Source organism: Pygocentrus nattereri, chromosome 17, assembly GCF_015220715.1.
Source record: "Pygocentrus nattereri isolate fPygNat1 chromosome 17, fPygNat1.pri, whole genome shotgun sequence".
Lineage (NCBI taxonomy): Eukaryota > Metazoa > Chordata > Actinopteri > Characiformes > Serrasalmidae > Pygocentrus > Pygocentrus nattereri.
Genome location: NC_051227.1, coordinates 39913379 through 39934821, shown reverse-complemented (window position 1 = coordinate 39934821; position 21443 = coordinate 39913379). Strand labels below are relative to the sequence as shown.

The 21443-nt window shown below is 43.2% G+C and overlaps 2 protein-coding genes across 2 annotated transcripts in view; both read left to right on the top strand.

Annotated features, from left to right (window-relative positions):
- The window catches only part of nek8 (NIMA-related kinase 8), a 16632-nt gene extending 3842 nt beyond the window's left edge, over positions 1-12790 (top strand). Inside the window, exons 3-15 of the mRNA XM_017724230.2 lie at positions 504-736; positions 819-950; positions 1056-1264; positions 1344-1423; positions 1997-2184; positions 3556-3703; positions 4238-4314; positions 5894-6011; positions 6111-6261; positions 8583-8746; positions 10284-10436; positions 10973-11131; positions 11890-12790. Coding sequence (XP_017579719.1) covers positions 504-736; positions 819-950; positions 1056-1264; positions 1344-1423; positions 1997-2184; positions 3556-3703; positions 4238-4314; positions 5894-6011; positions 6111-6261; positions 8583-8746; positions 10284-10436; positions 10973-11131; positions 11890-11918 — 1841 coding nt within the window. The 3' untranslated portion in view covers positions 11919-12790. The remainder of the gene's footprint in view (positions 1-503; positions 737-818; positions 951-1055; positions 1265-1343; positions 1424-1996; positions 2185-3555; positions 3704-4237; positions 4315-5893; positions 6012-6110; positions 6262-8582; positions 8747-10283; positions 10437-10972; positions 11132-11889) is intronic.
- A 1878-nt stretch (positions 12791-14668) lies between these two features.
- traf4a (tnf receptor-associated factor 4a) overlaps positions 14669-21443 on the top strand; it is a 43261-nt gene continuing 36486 nt past the window's right edge. The window contains exon 1 of the mRNA XM_017724229.2: positions 14669-15214. Coding sequence (XP_017579718.1) covers positions 15072-15214 — 143 coding nt within the window. The 5' untranslated portion in view covers positions 14669-15071. The remainder of the gene's footprint in view (positions 15215-21443) is intronic.

Sequence of the window (21443 nt, the reverse complement as noted above, 5' to 3'; positions counted from 1 at the left end):
TTTCTGCCCTAATGTGATGCAGATCTGATGTTTTCTGGGCTGTGTGGACACACAAATCTGATCTTTTCAAATTCAACCTGAGCCACTTTCATATGTGGTCCTAAATTGGATACATATCCGTTTTGTTGCCATGTGACCTGGGAATGCTCTGATCATAATTCCTGTGCATGTGCCATCATTCAGCGTTACCGTGGCAGCAGTGCCAAACAGGAGTTAAAGCCTGTAACGGTGGAAAAGCCACACATCTCCATTTTTTTCCCTCATCTCGCTCTAATAGTGTAGCTGAGAGCTGTTCAGAGTTCAGTATCTTCGCAGCGAAGGCTTGTCATACTCATTCATTAAACGAGCGTGAACCATCAAGTCAGAGAGATCGGATTTGAGCCAAAACTCGGGTTTGAGCAGCGAGGCTTGTAATGTGAAAGTTGCCCTATTTGTCCCGTACGGAATGAGTAAATGGAGCTTTCATTTAGTGATCTGTGTTTTTTCCGTTTTCTTTATTTTAGGGGGAACGCTTGCAGATTACATCCAGAAGCGATGCAATTCTCTGCTGGATGAAGACACCATACTGCATTTCTTCGTGCAGATCTTATTGGCCCTTTACCATGTGCACAACAAACTCATTCTTCACCGAGACCTCAAGACACAGAATATTTTACTAGATAAGCACCAGATGATAGTCAAAATAGGCGACTTTGGAATCTCCAAAATTCTAGTTAGCAAGAGCAAAGCTTACACTGTAAGTACCAAATGATGAATCCCATTAATGTCATTCATCTTCAGCACATGTGAGTTTTCAAGTCTCGTGCTTCTTAATGCAGGTTGTCGGGACACCTTGTTACATCTCCCCTGAACTGTGTGAAGGAAAACCGTACAACCAGAAGAGTGACATTTGGGCCCTGGGCTGTGTACTCTATGAACTCGCCAGCCTCAAAAGAGCCTTTGAGGCAGCTGTAAGACATCCTTTACCTGCTTTTTGGTTCCACTCAAAGCAGATCCAAAAGCCTGAACCTATTGCGTGATAATCTGAGGGGGCTTCTCTTTTCTTTTGTTCTCAGAACCTACCGGCATTGGTGCTAAAGATCATGAGTGGCACTTTTGCTCCCATCTCAGACCGATACAGCCCCGAGCTCCGGCAGCTCATACTCAACATGCTCAATCTGGATCCCTCCAAGCGGCCCCAGCTCAACGAGATCATGGCCCTTCCCATCTGTATCAGGCCCTTGCTCAACCTCTACACTGACATCGGCAATGTCAAAATGCGCAGGTGGTTCACTAGATCACAAACCCGAAACATTAGAATCAGTTTTGAGGAAATCTTTTACTGAATAACCTGCTTCCCTCAGAATTGAAAAGCCGCTGTCCACCGTGCAGACAGGCACTCATGGCAGACCCGGAGGACGAGTAACTGGAACCAGAACTAGAGGTCAGATTTCATGTCTTATCATCTATTATTCAGATGTTTAAATAGGATCATAGAGATGCAGAGTACAGAGCGCTGCCAGTGGGAGTATTGAGTGCCCGCTGAAAGTGCTGTATGGATTGGGGTTCAAAAGCATACACAAGTCACCGATGACACTGATATGACAACCAGTACCTGTACTGGGCTGATACCAGCAGCAAATCCTGGATCAGATATGAGAGCAAATCGAATGAACCCAATTCTAGCCTAAAGTAACATATAAGTAGCATAGCTTAATGTGAAGAACTACATTAGAAAAAAGGTGAAAACAAAAGCCACATGTGCCATCTGGGGTGCCTTTGTTTAGTTTTGTAAAAGAATTGTTGGCACTTTTGGTGAAGTGATTCAATGAATTGTAGCTCATTGGAAAATATTAATTTAATATTAATATCAGTTTAAATTTAATGTTAATATCAGCCGACATAACGTTTCCATCTGAAAAGAAAAGGTGCTGTTCTAGATATTAAACAGCCTGCATTGTCTCATCTCCTACGCTGCTTAAAAGCACAGTCTGCTGTTGTCTCTGCCTTTTCTCAGGTGGTCTGTCTAGCTTATGTTCCACAAAGATGATGCACTCTCTCCCCTTGTCATCGGTGTACACATGGGGCAGCGGCATCTCCGCGCCTCTGCGTCTGCCCATGCTCAACACGGAGGTGCTGCAGGTGTCCCTGGGCCGCACCCAAAAGATGGGCGTCACCAAGTCTGGGCGCCTCATCACCTGGGAGGTCAGTCTTAATCAGGAGTCAGGAGCCTTATCCACAAAGGGCAGGTGTGGCTCCAGGTTTTCATTACAGTCAAGCAGAAACACACCTGGTTCCATGTGTTTAATCTGTTGGTCCCAGTCTTCAAACAGTGGATGAGTTAGCCAGAATGGAAGCCTCAGGATTGGTGGATTGGTTTAAACCCTCTCTGAAATCTGCTCTCTGGTTTCATCACTTATTTGAATACATCAGCCAAATACGTCAGTTTCCTGAAGGAGCTTTTCATGTTTGTGGAGTCATAGAATAAATTCCGAGGCAGTGGGATTTTGGTCTTTTCTCTGACACTGTTTAGTTTAAATATTTGGTAACACTTTATTTGAAGGCTACCTACATAAGGGCTTCATGACGCATTCATAAGCGCTGAATAATGTGTTTATGAAGCGCTACTCGAACATTTATTAAGTGCTTATATTGGTTCTCGCAACCTGACATATGTTTTATGAAATAAATGACATTGTACTGACATAATAAGAATAAACGTTGAACATATTTACAGCACTAAACATTTAAACCCTACACATAATTGCATCAATCATCTGATCCATGCCATGGAGGGAAGAGGGGGTGGTTTCCAGGCAGATTTCACCTGATATCAGTACAATGTCGTCTTAAGAATGCTGACATATAGTTATGTATAGTGTTTTAAATGTGTATAAAGATGTAAATATGTTCAACGTTTATTCTTATTATGTCAGTACAATGTCATTTATTTCATAAAACATATGTCAGGTTGAGAGAACCGACATAAGCACTTAATAAATGTTCAAGTAGTGCTTCATAAACACATTATTCAGCGCTTATGAATGTGTCATGAAGCCCTTATGTAGGTAGCCTTCAAATATTTGTTGCCTTTGGAGAAAACCCTTGTATCTCCAAAATGTTCACTTTACAGGAAAAGACAAATAACATTTTAATGTGAGTAAAGTACAGCTTGTGTTTTCAAATTATTAAAACAATTAAAATGACAAAAATGGAGATATATGGTTTCATTCTGATGTCAACAATATGCTGTACTTATAAAATCATATGCATAACAAAATAGCTTGTTTTTTTATATACGAGTGTATTTTCTGTTAATCCCCACAACATGGACCTGTACATTGGGCCATATTTCAGTTTCTCATTCTCAACTATAAATCTGAATTTCTAACTATTAGACTAACAACTGAATAAAATGCCTGTGTTTCACCTGAAGGAGTTACATGCAGTGAACATTTCACAAAGAAAATCAGACTCTTCTTTGACATCACTTTGCATTCGTGACAGGTTTGGTTAAAACGCCCATTCCTCAGGTAATGTGGCTTGGAATGACCCCTGTTGATTTCAATGTGACAGGCTCCTTCTGTAGGCTCTGGCGAGGCGTCCCTGCCCGGTGCTGTGGAACAGATGCAACCGCAGTTCATCTCTCGCTTCCTGGAGGGCCAGTCTGGTGTCACCATCAAATCGGTCTCCTGTGGAGATCTTTTTACGACCTGCATGACAGGTACACTGGCTGTTATAGGCCTGCACTCAGACAGAGCTAGCAGACAGGGTTTAAGTGAAATAATGCAGCGTGAGGACATTGTGGCATGAGGACGTAGTTATTCCAGTGGTTTTGCTGTAATACAAACATGTAATAACATAGTTATAAAATAAATGATATATAATGGTATTCTCTTACATTCAGTTTACATTCTATATGAACAGAGGACTGAATCTAACCCTTCATGTTGGTTTCAGTGTCGAAAAGTGGCCAAATTGAAAAGAATGGCTCGTCTTATCTGTAGGAGCTCTGAGTGAGAGATGATGTATTTAATGGTTATATAGGTCTGTCTGCGTTAAAACCCTGCTTTGGTCTTAAGAGCAACCATGAATCCCTTTTCTCAACACAAGATCAAACAGCCTCCTAAATAACTTACAGTCGTTGACAGAAAACAGATGAATAGTTAATGCTTTGTGTAGGATTGAAATGTTGTTGTTGTTGTTGTTGTTGTTGTTGTTGTTGTGCAGTTTAAAGCTGTAGTTCTTTGTGTCTCAGACAGGGGCATAATTATGACATTTGGAAGTGGCAGCAATGGATGTCTGGGACATGGAAATTTCAATGATGTGACACAAGTAAGAATTGTATTGGATTCTTCTTGCAGTGATGGGAGGCATATGTGGTAGGATGTATGTGTTAAGGGTAAATATATCATGATATTTAGTTATTCTGAGGAAAACAGTGAATGTATATGTATGTATATATATATATATATATATATATATATATATATATATATACACACATGAGCTACTTTTGCTGTATAGTTCATGTAGTTACTGTATGATGGCTGTTGTTTAGATTCTTTGATTAAGCCTAGTCTAAGACTAAATTGTAATGTCAGTGGTGATTTACCATTAAAAATCTTTTAGTCTATGATTAAACTTAACCTGAGTGTGAGAAACCAGCCCTATATAATATTATAGCTGTGATACACTCAGAAAACCATATTTAGATGCTTTATTAGGGTATTTCCAGGGTTTGTACTCTAAATAGGAAAATCGAGTCAAAATGCCGTCTAGTTAACACATGCAAATCCATGCCCTTAATCCAGAAACAGGCAAGGCAAAAGAAAATGAAACACTACAGCAGTTATCAGAAACGAAAGAAAACAGGAACCGAAACAGCTCAGAAATGTGTGTTACACATGACTTCGCAAAGACCAGCTTCATGTCTCACACGCCTCACATTGTGTTCGATGGACGGAATGGAGAGGAAACCCTGGAGACGAGAGGGAGGAAATTAAATGGTGAATAGATTCCCACCAGCCTCACGGCTTAAGCAAGAACATTGCATCAACCACACTGAGCTGAAAACCAGCTCTTAAGATCCAGAGCTCCGAGACGTTGTACAAGCCTTGAGCCACTTAATAAAGAGAATAGTGATGACATTTGGATGTTGTTGTAATCCAATGAAAGTTTCATCACAGTCGTCCACTTAGGCCTACTCCTCCGGCCTGAAGGTTGTAGCATTTTTGTTTAAGACGTCGTGAACTTCTAGTGGAACAGATGGACAGAATTTGATCTAATCTATTAAATAAAAAAGGATCAGAGTATCAACACGTGGCTGCAACTCGTATTTTAGCTCTGTGATGTACATTTGTGTAAATGACCATAAGCCATAGTGTCAGAAACCACATAAACAAGTTATTTGAGATTATTAATAACTTGACATTGCTTGAGGCAAACGTGTGATTAGTTTTCATGTTCGTTTTTTTTGTTTTCTGATTTTCACCAGAAGAGGGTGGGAGTTGTTTCTTGCCACTGTAACCCTTGCCTTGCTCATTTGGGGCTTGGACCCGGATTTCTGTAAAAATGCTTTGTGATGATGCCCATTGTAAAAAGCAGCATGCAAACAAATTTGAATTTAATTGAATACAGTTGCTAATGATTTGTAAATTCTAAGCTTTACTTGTTGGCTACATTGGCCTCATAGGTCTAAACGAAAGTAAACCACACATGGTGTTGATTGATTAACTACTGATGGGGTGAGGGGAATATTATTTAAATCATTTCTTTTCTAACTTTCATTTTTGTTTACCATTAGTTTAGCTTAAAAGACGTGTTCTCTTTTTTTTAATGGTATATTTGGTATGTGGTACAAATCAAACTGCATTTTTGTCTTCTGGCCGACTTTGCCTTTGTCTTTGTGCAGCCCAAAATAGTGGAGGCCCTCCTGGGTTATGAGCTGGTTCAGGTGTCCTGCGGGGCCTCGCATGTGTTGGCTGTGACCAATGAGAGAGAGGTGTTCTCCTGGGGCAGAGGAGACAATGGTAAATTAGCGGTGCACCTTGTCCTTTGATCGCTGTGTTCTCCTTTGTTTTTCTGTGTCTAGAAGCACAACCTAGTATTATTTTCACTCTCTCTCTCAGGTCGTTTAGGGCTGGGCACTCAGGACAGCCACAATGCCCCACAGCAGGTGAACGTCCCAGCTGAATTTGAAGCCCACCGTGTATTGTGTGGAGTGGACTGCTCCATGATCATCAGCACCCAGCACCAGATAATGGCCTGTGGCAGCAACAGGTACATCACATGCCTCCAGCTCCGTATTCTCATCTTGCATGTTTTGTAAACAGTATTGCTGAGATCTTTCAATATTTTTGTACATTACGTAGAGGATTGTGCAAGGATCTTAGGCCACCTAAAGAATTACATTTAATGGGGAATTCCACCAAAATGTCTACATAATTCAATTATTAAGATGTAAACAACATCATTCAGAGCATTTTGATGTGAAATGCACCATTTCTAATAAACCCACATCACAGAAAAGGCTGTGTTCACATTACAAGCCTCATTACTCAAATCCGATCACTCAGACAGGATGGTCCAGATAGCTGATTCAAACCTGTTATTAATGTGAACAAAACAGCGTCCTGAACTGACCCGTATGCACACATCCTACTCAGTAACGTCACGTGAATGAATCACCTGCGCTACATGCATCATCAGCAAACACACGTAGAACTGAAGGAGCTTTCGCTGCAAAGATAATTAAGTCAAGTGATACTTTTTTGATCCCACAAACGGGAAATTCCACCTCCGCATTTAACCCATCCGTGAAGTGAAACACCACATACACACTAGTGAATACACACACACTAGGGGGCAGTGTGCACACTTGCCCAGAGCGGTGGGCAGCCCTATCCACGACGCCCGGGGAGCAGTTGGGGGTTAGGTGTCTTGCTCAAGGACACCTCAGTCATGGAATGTCGGCCCTGGGGATCGAACCGGCGACTTTCCGGTCACAAGGCCGGTTCCCTGACCTCCAGCCCACGACTGCCCCCATGCCCTGTCATATTCAGCTCTGATCGGCTATTATGAGAGCAAGATGAAGGCGAAGACGGTGAGATGTGTTTCTTTTCCACTGTTTACAGGCTTTAACTTCCGTTCGGCCCTGTACTGCACTGTAGCGCACACGCAGTGGGAAAAAGGACATGAATTCCGGTCTGAGCGTTCTCATTAAGCTCACATGGCCACAAATCGGATACGTACCTAATCTAGGACCACGTATGCAAGTGGCTCAGATCGGATTTGAAAAGATCAGACTTGCGTGTTCACGCAGTCTGAAAACGTCAGATCTGATTCACATTAGGGCACGAACTATTTTATGATCATCAGCATTCCTTATAAAACCTCATATAAAAAGGAGATGTGTGGATCCACTGGTCATTTTAGACAGTAAGTAAAACGGTTACGCTTGTGTTGGAGACATCGCAACTGCTGTTCCCCATCGCCACCGCAGTAAAGAAACCTCAGCTGGTATATTTCTCTAGAGTGGAGCTTTTCACATCACACTCCTCTGAATGGCTTTGTTTACATCTCAAACACTGAAGCGTACAGTGATTTTGAAAAATCCCCTTGTAGGCTTTTTCAATGGGCAATGGAGAAACACTAAGAAGTACACACACACATTAATACAAAGTATTGTCATTTTCTGCTTTAGCTTTTCCGTTTCTGAGCCTCTCCTCGAGGCATTCCAGTATTGGTGTGAGTATTTAGAAATCCTGGTTCTGCTAATCAGTACTTAAATGATATCAGGTGTGCTGCTGGTAGAATTACACAAATCCTTTCAGTGGTTGGAGCCACACTGAGGAGAAAAGGAGCCAAACCTGTTCTTCTAACTAGCTCAAAAAACAGCATTTACTTTCTTGAATACAAGAAAATTTTGATACTGTTTACTGTATTAATGTGTATTTGTATTTCTACTGATCTTATACTGGGTTTTTGTACGTAAAAGGCCTAAAACCTTTGCGCAGCACTGTAGGTCAGTTGCCAGGCGTTTAACCTCAGTTTATTAGTAGAGTGGCCTGCTGTGGAAAGAGGAAGTGCTGAGCTCTTAGATTTCACTGGAAAATGTTTTAATTAGCCTTAAACGTACGAAAGACAGCTGTTCAGACCTTTTAAAAGCATCCAACAACTAAAACCTTTGTCTTGCTTTGTGCACTGCATGACTTTAAACTCCTGACCCATATCCTGTCCAGCAGCATTTCCTTGCATTGACTAACCAGTTCTGAATGTTGATTCCTGTCATGCTTGCCTCACCACTGTGAAAAGGATCAAAAGAAGCTTCATCACAGGAAATGACCTTGCCCTGTACTGTCCAGATTCCAGAGTTTAACCACGTCCTACTTTATAGACGTAAGACACACAGACAGAGTGATGGACAATAGAGACTGAATTTCTGTATTGTCACATGAATACATCAAAAATTCCTTCTGTTTAGTTGTGTCCATTGGTTTGCACTTGACCAAAATCCACATATCCAGTTTAAATTTACATCTCGGCCACACCCCTCAGCTAATTTTAACACTGAAAAGGGCTGTGATGCGCATCTTTAACAGGTTTAATAAGCTTGGACTGGATAAGATCAGCGATACTGAGGAGCCGCTCTCTAGTTGTCAAGTGGAGGAGGTCCAGATTTTCCGGCCTGTCCAGTCAGCTCCACTCAACGTAGAGAAGATCGTATACATCGATATCGGAACGGCCCACTCTGCCGCAGTCACGGGTGAGAGAAGGAATCATTCTGTCTTTTGACTTTTCACATATTAACGCATGGCAAGCAGAGTTGAGCAAGGTGACGGGTGCAATGCCTTTGAAACCTTTGGGGACACTTTAAGTTGTTTAAAATATTATTCATACAGAAGAGCATTCCATATGTTTTGGGGGTTTTTTCCAGAATTTCTGCGCAATTCAATGATTCAGACGTAAACAGAGTCATTCAGAGTGGTTTGATGTGAAAGGCTCCATTGTAGAGAACATTACCAAGTCAGGATTGTTCGCAGTAGTGGTGCTAGGAACCAGACGTCTGAAGCAGTTAATGTTGTGGAAGACTACCTAACAGGCTTCTGTTGCACGAAATGGTTATAGATGCCTGAGACATTGCTTTACGACACTTTTACATTAAATTATTGACCCAGAACATGTTTATAAGTATAAGCAGGGTGGAGAGGTACATGCCGCATGCGTTATTTTCAACATTATATTTAAAAGGAGGCTCACTCGTCATCCTGGACACTAAAAAATGGGTATATTTGCATTGTCGGCACCTGGTCTCCATCAGCAATACTGTAAAAAATCCAAGTCAGTACGTTTCTCTGCAGTGGAACACATCTGGTTTCAACTATTGAACTGTCTGCAATTTTTAAAAATCAGTGGAATTCCCCTTTAATTTGATGTCAGGGCTCTGCACAGACCACCGGAGGTCCACCACAGCAAACTCACCAAACTTTGTCTTTATGGACCCTACATTGTGCACTGAGCACAGCAATGCTGGAACAGGAGAGGGCCTTCCGCAAACTGTTGACATAAAGCTACAAAGTTGGATAGATATCATCTAAAATATCCTTGTGCATTGTAGCATTCCGGGAAGAAGTGTTCTCCTGGCTTCCATCGAACCCAGATTTGTCCATTACACCTCCAGATAGATTGATTAATTACTCCAGAGAAACTCCAGAGTTTCCACTGATTCAGAGTCCAGTGGCAATGCACTTTACACCACTGTGTACACCATAGTGATGTTAGCTGCTCAGCCATCAAAACCCATGTCCTGAAGCTCCTGACATGCAGTTCTTGTGCTGATGTTGCTTTCAGAAGCAAATTATTGACAAAAATCCTAAATGAGAAATATTAGATATATTGCCTTATTTCACTTGCCAGTACATCATTTTTTGCAGCGCAGTTGCATAAAGTTGGCTTAAATCACTTAAATCACTGTTTTTGTGTTTGTTAAGCAAACCTGACCTATAACCTTACTCCCAACTGTTGTGTTTTAAAGGAACGACTTTAGAAAACGTGAGCTGCCTCACTTACGCTTGGCTCACCAGATGGCGAAATTTCATGACCACTGGGGCTTCCAAGTGTTGAAACCAACTTTAGGTTCTGAAACCAACTCTGATCAGAAAGAGTTTCAGTGTATGCTTTTAACAGCCGTGTGGAAAAGAAAATTTATTGAAAAATTAAAAGTCAGAATTTTTAAAAGAAGGCATTGTGATGTAATCACTGACGCTGAAATGCAAAGTGTCTTCTGTATCTTGTAAACCCAGAGAAAGGTCAGTGCTTCACCTTTGGCAGTAACCAGCACGGGCAGCTTGGCTGCAGCTCTCGTCGCAGCAGCAGAGTGCCCTACCCGGTGCCAGGGCTGCAGGGCGTCACCATGGCAGCATGCGGAGATGCCTTCACTCTGGCTATTGGATCAGGTAGTTGCATATATCTGAAATCAAAGCATTCTCAAAGGCAAGTTGGAGCGGATGTTATCTGTAAAACACATTTTGTTTCATGTGCTTTGATATAATATCCTTAAAAGACGTTGATACTGCGTAAGCTATATGGTATTCATTATATGCGTGTCTGTTTCGTTTACACTAAATTATGTTTTTGGATCATGGGTGATTGAAAAATGCTAAACTGAGGCCAGAATAACGCGTGAAATCAGTATGACATTCAGGGTTCGATGCTGTGGCCAATTTTATCGTCATTTAACTTGTTATAAAGGTTCAGTTTCAGCACTGGAGTTATATGAGCGTAGTAGGTATGTGCTCTGTGCTCCAGTATGTTAAAGCCATTAAGAGGGGTGGTTTGGGGACTTTGTTACGTAGATGAAGATCAGCAGGTGCCTGCAGGCCCATCCGTGTTTGCCTGGATTATACTCTTCTTAGAATATGTAAATTCATCTAAATGAAGGTCAACAGTATAACTGCAGTCTGAGTGAACGACGCGCTCTCTTGTCCTTCAGAGGGCGAGGTGTATACCTGGGGGAAAGGAGCCCGTGGCCGCCTCGGGAGGAAAGAGGAGGATTCTGGGATACCGAAGGCAGTGCAGCTTGATGAGAGCCACCCATTCACGGTTACATCAGTGGCTTGTTGCCATGGCAACACACTCTTGGCTGTGAAACGTAATGTAGCCTAATCTGTCTTTTGCCTGTTCCACGAGAAGGCTCTGGAATCACCCAGACGTACTAGTAGCGTTAGGACACGTTCAGAAAACACGTCATAATTGGGTTTTTTTTTTTTTTCTTGCCCCGGAAAAAAAAAATAAAATGCATTGAATTTACTGGTCAGGTCGATTCCACATGAACAAAGTGTAGTTCCTCAACACAACTATTAGCAAAAGTAGATCAACCGAAAGGTAAAATTGTGATGTAAATACGTTTTAGAAACACGTTGATGCTGAAACGATGTGCACGTTTGAGTAAATTCAGTTCGTCACTGTTTTCAGCATCGTGTTTAAAGCTGAAATGTAAATGGTCACTGATGCTGGTGTGAAAGGCTTTTGTGTCTGCCCTGCTCAGCTCTTAACACAGTACTCATACTTGGTCTAAGTCTCTATGCCTTGGTAGCCAGGGGCCTCTCACTAACAGCACCTTATTGACTTCAGATGAGGTAGCTCACTATGCTTTGTTCCCCTCAATACAATGAACAACAGCATTTGCCCTGTCATGTTTAGGTTTCTGCCTTACTGGGCTGATAATAAGGGCCTTTAAGCCCGTTTCTTTATGACACCTCACTTCTAGATTCCATACTGTATTACCAATTCATATACAGATGGCTTAACCTTGTGCCACTGCTTTGCTTCACAGAAATATAAGAATACATTTTGGGTGTATATGCTTGTGCAGTGTCACTCTGACGATAACTCTCCTCACTTTTACAGCCTTTTTTGAAGATCCCATCCCCAAGTGATATGTCCTTCTCAACGACGGCTGCGGAAGTTAAAGACCGCGTCTTTTGGAAAAGTGACTGAAGGTTTGCTGCAATTAAGGCATTGAAGACTTTGCAGTCCTTCAAAACATAATGGCAATTATTAGAAAGTGCAATAATTAAGTGTCTCCGGTTTGCGAAGCTTTACCTGATGCCTTTTTTTGTGAATGAAGTGCCTGAGTAATGTTGTGCTGCCATTAGCAAACAGTGAGTGGGTGAGCAAAACATTTCGAGAGTCAAAACATGGGATGAGGTCTTGGCTCTCGTTTCATTTCAAGGAGAAACCTTTTGCTCGAGTGTTTGTTTACAGACCGCAAAGTCATTATATGACACACTCCCAGGAAGTTATACAGGTTCTGTGGGTTTGTGCTGAGACACAAAACAGTGCATGTCAGAGAACTACTACAGAGCTGCCAGAGGCCTACAGCGCTGCTCAGCTCCTCAGTGGGAGAGCGTGTTTGGATTTAGCCCATGACCAGTGATAACAGACAGACTGTCGGAAGAAAACCTCATATGTCCATTTTGGTCATTTTTCAGTTTTTGACATGATTTCAAACGACCTGTTGTTCTTTACATTGTGTGTAAATTTCATGATGAATGGACCAAAGCAAACGCCCCAAAATGGCTTGGAAAGACGTCTGGTTCCATTGACTTCCATTAAAAGCACAGTAGGTTTTTTCCTTCTCCTGTAAAGTCACCCTTTTGGACATGCGAGCGTTGTATTTAAATGTACCAGCATGCTTCCCAATGTTAGTATCAGTGTTTTTATGTTTTACGTGTCTGTATTTTGCCACAATGCTTGTCCAAAGACTACAGATGTATAAATAATAAATAAATAAACAAATCCAAACGAGTTCCCCGTTTCCTGCTCATTCAGTCTGCCTGCTTGCCGTCCTGTGAACGCGCTCGATCCCGTCATGTGATGATGTAATTCAGGGCAATGTGGGACTGCTGTGTTCCTCTGCGACCACGTGGTTCCTTCCTCAGCCTTATTATGGAAGTTCCTGGAAAAGGACGATGTCGAAGCACTTCGATTAACATTACAGCGTCGATCATCACAAATTAGCCAATACTTATTATAATGCTGGCGTTTTCTTCTGCTGTAGGGTTAAATGGACGAGCTCGTCTGTAGTCTGGGGGTAACGGCGAATCGTACCGATAGAGGGAGCCCTTTCCCCACAAAAACACCCACCTCTGTTCAGCTCAGCACCTATTAATGATCGATTAAGGCCGGAATAACCATGCATTTCATTTGTAGAGCACTTTTCACACTATAGTTCCATCCTGGCTTTCCTGACAGGCCATAAAGCGCATCAGGAACCCTTAGAATGAATTTGAACTCATATAAAATAGTGCCAAATAAAAAGGTGAATACCAAAGAGTTTTCAGATAAAAGTCTGCTTAAAAGTCTGCGCTGAGCTTGGGTGCCTAAAAAAAGGAGCTGGGTTCTGCAGTTTAGTAACATAATAAGAGTCCCTCCCTTTTCTGTGTTTTATGGAAGGTTTTTTGCAGATTTAAGATCACACACTGGAACGTAAGCAGACATTGTGTGCGAACGTAATGAAGCAATGAAGCTGATGTATGGTCAGTTGTGTAGTGGTCGGTAATAAGGCAGTTCTCAAGACACGTTTTTGGATTAAAAGATATGCTGGAAAGCCACAAATACAATATAGTGTGTAAAAAAACCCGCACATGTTCATGATACTGGTTGATAATGGTTGTGATACTGGTTGATAATGGTTGTGATACTGGTTGATAACGGTTGTGATACTGGTTGATAATGGCTGTGATACTGGTTGATAACGGTTGTGATACTGGTTGATAATGGCTGTGATACTGGTTGATAACGGTTGTGATACTGGTTGATAACGGTTGTGATACTGGTTGATAATGGCTGTGATACTGGTTGATAATGGCTGTGATACTGGTTGATAACGGTTGTGATACTGGTTGATAATGGTTGTGATACTGGTTGATAATGGCTGTGATACTGGTTGATAACGGTTGTGATACTGGTTGATAATGGTTGTGATACTGGTTGATAATGGTTGTGATACTGGTTGATAATGGTTGTGATACTGGTTGATAATGGCTGTGATACTGGTTGATAACGGTTGTGATACTGGTTGATAATGGTTGTGATACTGGTTGATAATGGTTGTGATACTGGTTGATAATGGCTGTGATACTGGTTGATAATGGCTGTGATACTGGTTGATAATGGTTGTGATACTGGTTGATAATGGTTGTGATACTGGTTGATAATGGCTGTGATACTGGTTGATAACGGTTGTGATACTGGTTGATAATGGTTGTGATACTGGTTGATAATGGTTGTGATACTGGTTGATAATGGCTGTGATACTGGTTGATAATGGTTGTGATACTGGTTGATAATGGTTGTGAGTGAGTGAGCTTAACACTTGCTGTATTATGGTTAATACGATGAGATGAACCGGTCAACACAATATTCCCTTCTGGAACTCCTAATATTGTTCTCGGGGTTTTTTTCCTTTCAGTTTTCTCGTGTGTATGATGAAGGCATTCCTATTATAAGTGGTGCGCACGTAAATAATATAAACTCATGGGATGTATACAGTCAGACACGTGAGAAAACTGAGATGAAAGGGGGAAAAAGCCCCAGGAATAATTTCCCTGGGGAGAAAGGGAGTGATGTAAGTCTGGCCCCGCCCACCCGCTCGGTGGGCGGGGCTAGGTGTTGTAACTAAACAGATGGGCTCTCGAGCTTTGTCTACTGGCTGTCAGTGTCGAGGAGAAGCCGCACTGGGGTTGCGTTTCCTCCAGCTCGCCTCTTCCACCTTTGTCGACCACCCAGGGCCGTTCTTCCCCCGGCGGAGAGCGCTGCCACCGCGGCGGACGGAGGACTCGCGGGGCCGCCGCTGCTCTCCTTCAGGCAGGCGCGAGTCTCGTTGCTACAGCGACGGCAGTGGCAGAGGAGCGACGGCGTTCTGGGGAGGAGAGGAGAAATAAGGCGGACGCTTGTTTGGACTTGAGCCGCTGTGGAAGAGACGGTCGTCTCCTTTTTCCTGCAGACGGCGGCACTGCCGAGGACCGAGAGACAGCCTTCTGCGACCAGCCTGAGCCTTTGTCTCAGAGGCGGCGGCAGCAGCAGCGATGCCGGGGTACGACTATAAGTTCCTGGAGAAACCCAAGAGACGCTTTCAGTGTCCGCTGTGCAGCAAGGCGATGAGGGAGCCCGTCCAAGTTTCCACATGTGGGCACAGGTTCTGTGACACGTGTCTACAAGAATTCCTCAGGTAAAGTACCGCACAGCCCGTGTGACAATAGACGCACACGTCACGTCGTTTAGACAGCCCGACCACTGATCATCTGCACTGATTTCACCTCAGTGACAACACCAGCGTCTGGCTCTGTCCTGGTCAAGCGGTGTTGCCATTAGACGCAGAACGGCTCACATTTAGCCTGGACACCAGCTCGAGCTCAGCCAGCCAGTCGCCCCTGAGTTAGCATTGGTTTGCACAGTAGTGATCAGGGTGGCAGAGAGGGGTTTAGGACCTTAAAGGAATTGTTAATGCCACTTTCTGTGAATGTGTAGTGGTAATAAGTGGGGAGGTGCAGCAGGAAGGAGGTGTGATTGTGTAGTGAGGTGGGGGTTAAAACATGATCCCTTTTTTTGACATTAGTGCACATCTGTTAGAAAACACACCAACTGCTAGAAATAACCAGGTAAAAAAACTAAGGGTGGCTTTGCGTAGATGGACTTTTGCCTTTTACCCGTACTTTTGTTCGCCTGCTTGAATTTGAGGGACCTCTGTACAGTATATGTGTGTGTGTTCATGCAGTGGAGACCCTCCGCACTGGCCCTGTCTGTCATTGTGCCTTGAGGCAGTTCTCTGGGTTTGAGGAGGGGGAGTGGATGGGGTTTAGAGAGTGGAGCTGTCTCACATGCAGGATTAGTGAGGGATTCCTTTATTGGAATCAGGGCACCACAGTGCTGAAAGACTGCCGGAGCTTTCGCTCACAACTCATTTGCGCTTTGCTCACTGGAGTGACGTCCGTGCATTGAGGCGTGCACTTCTGCTCCATATGTGGCACCCATAGAATTTTTCCACATTACCATTGGATCATATCACACTGTGTTTATATACGCTACTATCTTCCAGTAGCTCCACAACGTGGGGTTCATATATTCATAGACACCGTTACCTTCCAGTAATTAAATACTTTGGACTCATTATAATGTTATTGTCCAGTAGTTCCGTAGTCCAGCGTTCGCGTAGACGGTTACCTTTGAGTATTTCCATACTATGGAGTGTTAAATAAAAGCGCATGTGAACTTTCCAGCAGTGCGTATACAGTATTATACATAATCTATATGTGACGTTTAAAGTTAAGATGCCAAAGTATATATCATCCATATTGATATCACCTAGTTTTCAGATATTGATATTGGTATTAGGAAAGAAAAACTACCATTGCGCCATCTCTAGTTCCTGGATGCAGTTGCCTTCCAGTAGGACCGTATTGCGGAGTGTATACCAGCTTAGCTGGTGGATATTAAGCAACATATGACTGTATATTTATCTGTGGAAATTAAGCAGATTACTGTGTTTTATCAACAGATACAGGATAGAGCCCCCCGGTTAAGTCCCATTATAAATAGATGTACTTTATCTGATTATAGCTGTGCTATAGTCTTATCTTGGTGTTCCCACACATTCAAATGACTGGGGCATGTTTTTTCCTCCTTCCTGGCTGCTCTACAAGGTAAGCATGTCCTATGACTGCATGCGGCCAACTTGACCCTAGCCTTGCTGTCCATCTTTGTGACTCAAAGAAGTCACGTTTGCATGAAAAACCTGGCATTGGTGCTTTTTCCATGCACTTTGTAACTCGTCCACGTCTCTTCTCTGCTTCATATTCTTGCTTACAGCTTAAATTGACTGCTCTCACACCCACAGCTATACAGTGTAGCCTACTTTTGCTGCCGGCTCATGCCGTGCAGCGATGCACTTGGAAGTATTGATCGGGCGAGATAAGAAAAATAAAAGACGGAGTGTTGTTTGAATGGAGCCGGGCAGAAAAAGGTGAATCATCAGGCAGTTCTTGTGTCCTTGAGGGATGATATGATGAGTCGTTCTCTTTTGCAAACAAGGTTGACACCACTTTAACCTGCCATTGTAAAGGAGTTACTACTCAGCCTATTCATCTAAAAGCCACCCGAAAGTCCGGTGTGTCTGGCAAGCATTTGCAGTCACCCCTGTACTGTAGCATATGACTAATTGTTTGGTCTGGCTGCCATTAGTTTGTGTCGTCTACGTTGTTTTATTACAGATGAAATCTTTGCGGAATCTTTATCTGTTCTGATGCTATCTTGTTGCGAGTACAGAGGTAGGTGCCGTGTGCAGCCAAATTATCCCACCCATAGTTCCTACAGGCAGTTACTATCAGTCTGGACATGTCAGCCCATCCTTACATTATGAAAATGTTTTGAGCTGTGCCTAAGGGACAATATCTATGCTTCCACCTTTAATGTGACTCATCACGCATACAACTTCGGTGTTACAACGGAATATTCTGGAGCTGTTTATAACAAAAACAGCACCCATACCTCTGTCTGTTTAAAGGAATAGCTCGACCGTACATGCCAATGTTGCTGACGAGGTAAAAGCCAGAACCCACCAATTATCAGTTATTTTCGCTTTCATTCAATATCAGCACGGACCAATCCATTCCCTTCATATCAGGTTATTGTTAAGACTCTGAGCCAGCAGATGCAAGATTCAAGCTGATTCAGGGTTCCTCCAGCAGAAGTGATGCCAGCTCGGATCTCATAGCTACCCTCAGTTTTGGCTGGTGTTGTAGACGGACCGAATTTCCACAGAAGGAGGAATGTGTCAATAAAGCAGCGTCTCAGGAGGCCGGGTGAAGCCCTGGGAGAGGCCTGAGACGCCCGCCCTTGTGGCTTATCACTCCCGCATTCGACTGTGAGTCACATGCCTGTGCCATGAACGCGGGTTGGGCAAACCATGAACCGCTGGCAGTTAATTCGCTGCTTCATTACAAAAGAATGCCTTGTGAAATGGGTTAATGGCTCCAACCCCATACACAACAGAGCACGTTAAGCGATACGATTGTGGTTACAGCTGGTTAACCAAGCAATGTCAAATGTGTCACTTGGCACACTCTGTGTAGAAGGCAGCAGCGTCCCAGGCGTGGCAAGGAACAGATTTGACCTGTGGTGGAATTTGTCCTGAAGAGAGTTTGTTTTCTATGAGTCAGTATCCTCTGTTTGTTGGATTGGATGTGGGTGTAGGCGCATAGAATCCAAGTAGATATCAAAAATAGTGTTACTTGGGCCCTGTTCAAATATCTCCATATTGCCAGAGTACACCTTTTAAAAGACAACGGTCACTGCGTTCGTAATCGGAATATATTCAGTTGTAGTTGTTTGGAGCCGGTTTGCATTCTGATCCGACCTGTGTAAACTAAACGCAATGAAAGCAGCTTATTTACATTGAAATGTCACGTGAGCTCCACCCACAGCTTTCAGTATTGTTCCCGCCTCTCTCCTTTATCTCACTCATTCAGAGAAGTCTGCCCATGCTTTCAAAGGGAGGATTACAAACACGAAAAGCCATTTGTCGCGTATGAAGGACAGTACACAGTTCCCACACCACATCTGGCTGCAATTCATTTCATTTCTTTCGAGATTATGCGCTGCAGTTGCGGCTGCTAAGCAAGCATGTGTAACTCGCCAACTTTTCCTTCTATGTTGTATTTCAAAAACACTCTCCACCACGATGGCATGTTCCAAAAAGCAAGCATAACATGCGCCTACCTTGCACCGTACTAGCCAGATTTAGAAACCGAAATATTGTGCAGATCCAGAGATGAGATTAGGATCTGGATACAGAAGCTAGGTTTGAAAAGGGCACTGTGCCTTGATTGCGTGTTCCCAACAAAGGGTCATTGGATGTTAATGCCAAGTGCCAAAGTCAGGCAAGGCACATCTACCCTTGTCCTCTTATGGATTTGATTTCATAAGCACACTCGTCTTTGCTCTAATAACATTCCTTCTCTATAACCCCGCCCTCTCTCATTTTTCATTCCCCTGCTATCTCTTCAGTGATGGCTTGTAGCAAGTGCACACAAAAGCCAGTACAGCGGAAGGATGAGGATGAAGGAGCAGAAAGGCCTGATTGATGACGGGCTAAGTGAAGAAGAAAGGTTGACTTCTGTCCTGCTAGGGCCATCTGCAAGAACAGCATCACTCTCTCCATTAAATGAATCAACCTCCCTCTCTCTCTCTCTCTCTCCCAATGAATTGACCACTGTCTATTGAGAAGTCCTTTTTATCGGATGGAACAGAATGGCCTCTTTGGCCAGTCAGATAGCTGGTGGCTCTGTGGTGGATGAATGAGTCGGGAAGTGCACTTGTGCCCAGTGTAGAGGCTAAGCCAACCAGGGGGTTTGACGACTGGGAGTCCGAAAGCTAATTGGGGGGACGTGGCTGCGTGAATGGCTGCCTTGCATCCTCTCACACTTCCTCTACTGGCCCTCTTCAGCCGTACCCGTCACGCAGGTGGACGCCTGGCCTCAAGCCTCATCCAGCATTTCAAAGAAGTCCAGGACGCAAGTGCCTCAAGCTCCAAATAGCTGCGTTTATATACACACAGCATTTCGTAGAATAATGGCACACGTGCATGTGAACAGGGTCAACGGCTGTTCTCATAAAAACTCTTTTTTTTTCCATCCGCTGAATCCTGGCAAAGAAGTGTAAAGAAGTTCAGAAACACAAATGTACATTTAAATTCTGATAATAAGTAAACTTAGTAAATAAGTAAACATACACTAGATTATATGCATGTTTATATTTTTGTGGAAAATCATCAGTTGTAACAAGATCTTATCCTTTTAGCCTGTTATAGATGAATAAACTACACGGGAAAGGTTTGTTTTTCAGAATATCTGTTGGCCCTGTCATCAGTATTAGGGCAGCTTTACATTGTATTTTCAAATGGTGTAGAAAACAAGAATTGCTTTTCTTAGAAAAGCATCACTATTCAGAATAAACAAGGAACAATGTTATATTTGGGGGGAAAAGCGCCTGTAAATTTGTTCATTATTGATGCAGTGCTTCATAAAGGCAGTGTAATTCAAAGGGACTGTCAATAACATAGTTTAACCCCCTGGATGCAAAGCTTTAGATGCTGGTTCAACTTAGGAGATACCCTGGGGTGCCTAGCAGTCCTAATCCATAAATATATTTGCACAGTCTAGTGCGGTTCCACTTCAGTCAAAAACACAGCTGGAAAAGCTTATTAGTGCTGTCAGATGATTTCAAATCTGTTCCACATTGTTGGAGGGCATAAGGAGTGTGTTCATGAATGCATGGACCTAGAGGCCCTTGACCATATGAGTGTCCACTCTTATGTGAAGTTATTTGTTTAAAGGTGTTCGACGCACAGCAAGCGCTTACAAACAGAGCTATTGCAGTAGCTCAGCACGGGACTTGTTTCGCCCTCGTGCATTTTATTGTTCTGAGCAAAGTGCTCGAAAGAAAATATTCCACGTGTGCTAATGTTCCCTCCAAAGACTCGCTCTGTTTTGCTTTGTGAACGACTCGGATCGCGGAGAGGGTGATGTCATAGCTCAGGGACTTGTAAGAGTAGAGGATGGAAAGTAGAACTCCAGGTCCAGCTGGGAGCGAAAGTCTGACTGTTTTATACAGCTGCATGCGTGTGAGCGAGCCACGTGCAGGGCGAGGCTCACGTAGCAAAAACACATTTCGTTTCATTTGGAAGATTTGCGCCAACAATGCGCCGGGATTATACGCGGTACCTTTTTTTTTCAGTGCTAATTACTAAGCAAAGAGACGGTCATTAGTCCAGTGCGTTGAATTGCTGCCAAGCAATTGGTGAGTGACCACTTAAGATTCTCATTCAGCTGTCTCATTCAGCTGTCCAGCACCTCCAAGTGCACAGGCCACATTCCTTTCGTGATTGACCACTGTGCTGCACCCTTGTAGATTGTGGGCCATTGTGCAAATGGTGGCTGAAGAGTGTTTATATGGATGAGGCACTTTTGAGGAGATTTAGAACATGCCCAAACATGCAGCCTAAAGAAGTCTTATACAAAACTCCCCCTCCCACCGGGGTGCCAATACTGAGCGAACTATTCCAGCTATGCGCTAAAGCACCTTTGCCTCACATATTGTGCATGCTGGAATCAGGTCGACTAAACCAAACCCAATCAGAGATTGTTTACCAGCTGGCTGGAGGCCCACGGCAGGTGCGCATGTACAGATTTGCATGTTGCGTGTCTAGAAAACAATAATAATATTGACAAACGTGTTGCACAGTTTGTACGTGTGAGTCTTGTACGGTAGCACTTTGACTGTGTAACGTCTGCATGTAGACATAGGCTTGTGCTCCCCAGGCCCAGTGTTTTCCAGTTCATCAGTGAGTCACATACTTCATAAGGTGAATTAGAGCAAGGGAATTACTTGAGTGTGCAGTGCTG